This window comes from Chironomus tepperi, unplaced genomic scaffold (genome assembly GCF_022539635.2).
Source record: "Chironomus tepperi strain 1889 unplaced genomic scaffold, CSIRO-AGI_Ctep_v1 contig_123, whole genome shotgun sequence".
NCBI lineage: Eukaryota > Metazoa > Arthropoda > Insecta > Diptera > Chironomidae > Chironomus > Chironomus tepperi.
In genome coordinates this window covers 2,236,484-2,243,905 of record NW_027226245.1, presented here as the reverse complement: position 1 = coordinate 2,243,905, position 7,422 = coordinate 2,236,484, and the positions used below count along the sequence as shown (strand labels likewise).

General features: G+C 32.6%; 1 protein-coding gene and 1 long non-coding RNA gene across 2 annotated transcripts; both read right to left on the bottom strand.

Moving 5' to 3' along the window:
* Positions 1 to 294: 294 nt before the first annotated feature.
* On the bottom strand, positions 295 to 892 carry LOC139087427 (mucin-5B-like). Its single transcript, XM_070636221.1, has 3 exons — positions 755 to 892; positions 578 to 700; positions 295 to 517 (listed from the first exon to the last, which is right to left on the bottom strand). Exons 1-3 carry the CDS (start codon positions 813 to 815, stop codon positions 342 to 344), a joined length of 360 nt encoding a protein of 119 aa, XP_070492322.1. The 5' UTR covers positions 816 to 892; the 3' UTR covers positions 295 to 341.
* Positions 893 to 1,591: 699 nt separating this feature from the next.
* LOC139087491 (uncharacterized) lies at positions 1,592 to 2,259 on the bottom strand. The gene is made up of 3 exons (XR_011544134.1): positions 2,179 to 2,259; positions 1,956 to 2,093; positions 1,592 to 1,898 (listed from the first exon to the last, which is right to left on the bottom strand). It is a non-coding gene; the product is annotated as an uncharacterized lncRNA (long non-coding RNA).
* Positions 2,260 to 7,422: the final 5,163 nt, after the last annotated feature.

Sequence of the window (7,422 nt, the reverse complement as noted above, 5' to 3'; positions counted from 1 at the left end):
TTAATTAATTTAATTTGTTCCTTATACTCTTAAACAGTTTTTCAGTTTTCAAATTTTCAACGGAAAAATAAAATTTAAATTTAAAGTTCAGATTTTGAACTTGAAAAAATTTACATTGAACTTCACTAAAAAATAATGTGTACCATTTGCTACACCGTGTACATTAAGATATGAGACATTTTTCAATAAACAAATAAGATACAATCGTTCAGCTGAACAAATAATCAAAACTGTAATTTTTCATCGAACAGAAGTAAAATTTTCAACAAAGCTAAGGATTCAGATCCTTAAAAATCACGGATAAAAAATTTATGGATCAATTTATTAAAAGCTTCAAAATATTAATTTACAGCTGGACATTGCTTTTCAGGAATGCATTTTCCATTTTGACGATCACGTACAAATCCAGGTTTACAGAAGCATCCATCCATGCATCGAATGCACATAATTTGTGGCTCATTGCAGACTTTGTCAGCACATCCACAACCGAACTCTTCATTTTGACCTTTGCATGATGCTGTAAAATTATTAAGGTTGTTAATTCCAATTTTATAGCTTTAAATCAATTAAAAATTACGTTTGCAACAGCATCCATCATCGTTTGTGTCCAACACGGTCTTAGCTGGACAAATTGGATTCTTTAATGGACATGCTTGACGAGTTGGACATTTTGACTCAACTAATGCACCACATCGCTTTCCTGTTTGTTTTTCAAGAAAATGATTCATATTTTTATATCAGCTAAAAAGTTTACCTGGAATCACCGCTTCCGAAAATGCGACGAACAAAAAAAATGACAAAATTATTGTTTTCATGCTGTCTGTTTAATTGACCAAATAAAACTGAGTGAACATCTGACAAGTTCTGTTTTTATTAAAAGCTGATAAGAGAAGACGATCACTAAAACAATGGAATAAAACATTGAAACAATAGGTATGACAATTAAGTTGGTTATCTCAAAAAGAGATCAATTATGATCTCCTTATACTCCATTAGTTGTTATAATAGTTAATTTTGATAAGGATTGATTAAACTTCATTCGGAAGATCATGTTTGAATTCTTCCAAGACATTATTGGCTAATGGCAAGGGGGAACTAGCGATGTAGATCTACATTTGAGTGTCATTTATGTGGTCGTGCATCATGGATTGCAAATGATCTTCATATTCAATGAAGTGTAACTAACTACATTGATCCACTTTGAGATGTCATCCATGGGATCGTGGATCACAAATGATCTGTTCAGCTATCGAAGTAAATCAATAAATTTGCATTCGACTGATGGTCCTTACTGTTATGTGTGGGTCTAGGTCAGGAGTGGGAAACCTGCGTGTTCATGAAAATGTCATGAACCGTCATGCCGTGTACGCCTTCGGTCGAGGCTTACCGCCAATGTGTGCCTTGAACAATAGAGGGTTGACCACCACTGTCCTAGATATATTAAAGCCCATTTCTATGAAATTGTTAATTTTTCCTTGATGGTGACAAAATGGATGTTAAAGTAATAAATAAGAAGTAATAAACACGTTTACAGCCTCTCTTTCTCTCTTGAAATATTGCGTTCCATTCCAAATAAACAACTGAGTAAATATTTTCTGTACCTTATAACTGAAGCTTATTTTTATTATTTGATTAATATCACTATCTAAAACATTATTCAGTTAACTAGCAATTAGTTTTTAGATTATAGCCACAAAAATCTTAATCTCAATATCAATCATATTAAATCAATTCTGGACATAAATTTTCAGGAATACACTTATTCAAGAACCGATGACGAATATAACCAGGTTTACAGAAACATCCGTTCAAGCATTGTTTGCACACAATTTCTGGCTCATTACAAACTTTATCAGCACATCCACAGGTGTAGATTTCGTTTCGTCCGGTACATATAGCTAAATATTGGACATAACATGAATTTACAACCTAATAAAATGTCTATAAAATCTTACGTTTACAACAGCAGCCTTTTTGGTTCATATCGAACACTGTACCATTTGCACAAGCAATTTTGATGACTGCACAGTTCATGCGGACTGGGCAGGGATCTTTTCCTATTGGTGATGGATCATTCCTTGCCACTAATACTTCTGTATTTATTGATTTGAGTTTAAAGGATTTTATTAAACTTATTTCAATTATTTCTAAATTTCCCATATGTGATGTAGTTCATACCTGGATTAATAGCTTCTGAAAAGGCAATGAAAGAAATGAGAACTAAAACTATTGTTTCCATCTTATCTGTTTGGTTGACTTTGAAAAACTGAATGAATAAAAACTTAGTAGTTCTGTTATTAAAAACTGATAAAAGATATTGCTGACAATCATTGAAACATTGAGTGAAAACATTGGAAAATTGGAAAAACCTAATTACTAAGAGGTCGTTCACTTATTGCTTAACGCAAATTTTTTGTTTTAGAGAGGTAGCGGGAGTCGATTTTTCGTGTTACGTAATAATTTAATGATCTTCAACTAAAGTGTAAGCGACTAAATGAATCATTTGCTAATGAAGTAATTGAGTGCCTTGCTGGTCAAATAGGGAAGGTGCTTGACTCAAATTTGTTATGGTTATCTGGAAGTTGTGTAGTTAAATCCTGCCATATCCAAATTTGACCTTTTTCGGAAGTTTAGATATTTCGTCTGGTTTATGCACAAGAACAAGTCATGATTTAGGATTCTGCGTAACGTCGGGTTAAGGAACAGATCAAGAGTTTGAATTGGAGGGTGAGAAATAAGGACGAGAGCTACAAGATTGCCTTTCAATTGGAATATAATTCAGAACGTACATGAAAGTATCCACGACACGTCTACATAAGATTGAAAAAAAATATTCCTATCCCGTAACATAATCTCAATACCCCACCACCTATTCCAATTCTAAGAGCAATATGCAATAAGTGAACGACCGCATGGTCAACCCGAGTCCCCCATAGATAAGCTCATAGAAAAGCAGATTAGACAAATAGCCGAGACTTAAAGTTCTCTAATATCTTGAATGCAATTTAAAAACTTTATCAAGGCTTAAGTATCGGTCAGTTTCTAAAATTTAAAGAAATTTAAGTTTTCAACTCCATAAATTTAAAAAAAAAATCAACTTCTATCTTTTATGTAGCTAAACATAAAAGAATCATAAAATAATCAAATTGGGTCACGGGCTTTTGTGTCTATTCTGCAACTACAATAACCATTTCCCTCCCTTCCTTATTACGTTCATTATAGGAGAACAAATGTCTATTTTTTATAACAAAAAAAGGAATGAGAAACTGTTGAATATTTATTCTGTTCTCTACACGAACTGTACATTATGTATCTAAAAAAAAAGATTCTACTGACATAGAAATCGTGATTTTCGTCTCCGATTACATAGCATTTTTTTTACAGCATTAAACAATTCTGATACATGGTTTGTATGGCACTTGAAAAATTTCCTCGTTTTTCACACATCGTTTACTTCCATTTCTTTTTTTACACGCTTTTATTTGACTTGCTCTGTCTGTCTTTCTGTCTTTCTGTCTTTCTGTCTTTCTGTCTGTCACGTTCAAAATTTGTGACCCTTTTTTCGACCACTTCTACTGGTCCAATCATGCTGATTTTTTTTATACATGAGTGTTCTGGAGGGCAATTTGATATTTTGCCATCATTAAATCGCTAACTCGCTTCCTTATATTTTAATTAATTATTTTAAATTTTTATATGGGAAAAAACTTGAAAAAAATCCATTGTCAATTATGTATATTTTTTATTTACATTAACCAGACTATTTATCGAACTGGAATCTAATTCATATGATTAACTAAACATCAATTAATAATATAAATTATTAATTAAATTATAATATCAATCTGTTCAGGATATTTAAGTAAGCCAAAAAATTTAACTAGTGATTTTCTCGCGGATATTCTTAGCAAAAATTTGAATTCCAAAAAAACCGTTACATTCAAATCTTCAAAAATTCGTTAATTTTGTTGAATTTCAATAACCTGTATGTTACTGGATCTTGTTATACTGTATATAAATATGGTCCTGGATCTTACTGGATCTTTTTATACTGTATAAATATGGTCCTGGATCTTACTGGATCTTGTTATACTGTATAAATATGGTCCTGGATCTTACTGGATCTTTTTATACTGTATAAATATGGTCCTGGATCTTACTGGATCTTGATATACTGTATAAATATGGTCCTGGATCTTACTGGATCTTGATATACTGTATAAATATGGTCCTGGATCTTACTGGATCTTGTTATACTGTATAAATATGGTCCAGGATCTTACTGGATCTTGATATACTGTATAAATATGGTCCTGGATCTTACTGGATCTTACTATTCTGTATAAATATGGTCCTGGATCTTACTGGATCTTGATATACTGTATAAATATGGTCCTGGATCTTACTGGATCTTGATATACTGTATAAATATGGTCCTGGATCTTACTGGATCTTACTATTCTGTATAAATATGGTCCTGGATCTTACTGGATCTTGATATACTGTATAAATATGGTCCTGGATCTTACTGGATCTTGATATACTGTATAAATATGGTCCTGGATCTTACTGGATCTTGATATACTGTATAAATATGGTCCTGGATCTTACTGGATCTTGATATACTGTATAAATATGGTCCTGGATCTTACTGGATCTTACTATTCTGTATAATTATGATCATGGATAATACACAATCATGCTGTACTGTAAAATATCAGTGTACTGTAAAATATCAGTTCTCAATTAGAAAACTAACAATTTGATCGTTAATTTAAAATTGTATGGAAATATTATAGGCTGTTGTATGGTTTCAATACAAATTTAATTATACTTCACAAGACAAAGCAGTAAGTTGTTTAGTTTTATATATTGCTTTCGAGCGGAATTCCAGTCCGATCCTAACATTATATACATCATGAAAAACTCGAGAATTGCGCACATATGAAAATATGTTGTCGTTACTGTAAAAGTATACAACTATGATCTTATAATAGTCGGGCGAACGAAACGAAGCGAAGCGAAGTGGAGTCCGACACTACTTCAATTCACTCAACCTAAAAGTCGGACGAAGAAGAACTAAGAAAAGCGAAGCGAAGTGGAGTCCGACACTACTGTGACCTAATAACAGTCGGACGAACTAACCTAATAACAGTCGGACGAACGAAGCGAAGCGAAGTGAAGTCCGACACTACTGTGACCTAATAACAGTCGGACGAACGAAGCGAAGCGAAGTTGAGTGCAGTCCGACACTACTGTGACTTAATAACAGTCGGACGAATGAAGCGAAGCGAGTAAAGGCGTAAAAATTTTCCAACACGTAAGAAAACTACATGTAGTATCGCTAGTAAAAAATAGTTCGAGCGAAGCTCGGACTTAGGTAGTTCGAACGAAGTTCGGACTTGGTTGAGCGAAGCTCACAAATTTTTGCGACCTGAACGGAGCGAAGCGAGTGAAGGCGTGAAAATTTTCCAACACGTAAGAAAACTACATGGATTATCGTAAGTAAAAAAAGTTCGAGCGAAGCTCGAACTTAATCAGTTCAAACGTCGAAGCTCACAAATTATTGCGACCTGAACGGAGCGAAGCGAGTGAAGGCGTGAAAATTTTCCAACACGTAAGCTTTTTTAGTAAAATAGTTCTCCTCCTTGAATCGTGAAAATTTTCCAACACGTAAGAAAACTACATGGATTATCGTATAGTTCGAGCGAAGCTCGAACTTAAGCAGTCCGAACGCAGTTCGGACTTGGTTGAGCGAAGCTCACAAATTTTTGCGACCTGAACGGAGCGAAGCGAGTGAAGGCGTGAAAATTTTCCAACACGTAAGAAAACTACATGGATTATCGTAAGTAAAAAAATAGTTCGAGCGAAGCTCGAACTTAATCAGTTCGAACGCAGTTCGGACTTGGTTGAGCGAAGCTCACAAATTTTTGCGACCTGAACGGAGCGAAGCGAGTGAAGGCATCTAAGAAAACTGTACATTTCTGTTGATTGTAGAAAAATAGTTTAATAAATATTTTCCTTGGATTAACAAGACTAAAAAGTAGTAAATAAAAAAAAACGTTAAAAAAAACTTTTAAAAAACACGCTTTTAAAAAAGACTAAAAAATATCCTAAAAAGTAGTAAATAAAAAAAAAACGTTAAAAAAAACTTTTTAAAAAACACGCTTTTAAAGAAGACTAAAAAAAAACGTTAAAAAAAAACTTTTTAAAAAACACGCTTTTAAAAAAGACTAAAAAACTTAAAAGAAAAATGTCCTAAAAAGTAGTAAATAAAAAAAAACGTTAAAAAAAACTTTTAAAAAACACGCTTTTAAAAAAGACTAAAAACTTAAAAAAAATGTTCTAAAAAGTAGGAAATAAAAAATAAAATCACGCTTCTTAAATAAAACATAAAAAATAATAAAAAAATTTGAAATTAAGAAAGAAGCTAAAATATTTTTCCAAAATATTCTTGTGTAGTACAAGAACAATATGACTTAAAAGCGTGGGGCGTTCGAAAGAAGAAGTTAGTGTTAAATGCATAGGAATTTCGCCCCACGCTTTTAAGTCATATTGTTCTTGTACTACACAAGAATATTTTGGAAAAATATTTTAGCTTCTTTTCTTAATTTCAAATTTTTTTTATTATTTTTTATGTTTTATTTAAGAAGCGTGATTTTATTTTTTTATTTCCTACTTTTTAGAACATTTTTTTTAAGTTTTTTAGTCTTTTTTAAAAGCGTGTTTTTCTATTTTCCTTCTCATCCCCCACAAAGCATTTTTTTCTTTTTTTCAATTCACTCAAGAAAAGAAGGCAAGAAGAACAAGAAATGGAACTAATAAAAATAAGAAATTTCCATCTTTTAATGGATTGACTCTCGCACTGAATAAATAAATCTCTATTCTCATTCATGCTTTTTTTCTCCTCCTTGAATCACAAATCTGATTTATTCTCTATAGTAACATATTTAGTGTACATAAGTACATAGTGGAATGGAGAATATGGGAGAGACATATAATGCCACTTGTAGAATTGTTCTCGTATATATATGCGATGTGTATCCCAAGTATACTCACATCCAGTGGTGGTGTGAGGCTTTTTTTCATTTCCTCATATGTCCATAACATTATGCTGGTTTGAGATTCAAGAGATTTCAACTTTGAAGTACTTGTAATTGTTTGGATGTGTGTTAGTGAATGTGCGTAGAACTTTGAAGAGTATTTAAGGGATTTTGGAGTGGATGAGATGCAGTTTTGGATAACATTTTGGAATATTAATAGGAAATGGACTATCCGTTAATTGCTCTAGATTAGTGGTGCACAACCTTTACTATTTTGTGGCATACCTTGGTTCTCCTTTTTTGCGGCAAGCCTTTGTTGTAAGCATCTACCAAAGCTATACAAGACAGATGGTTCAGGGCAATTCCATCATTGCTCTAG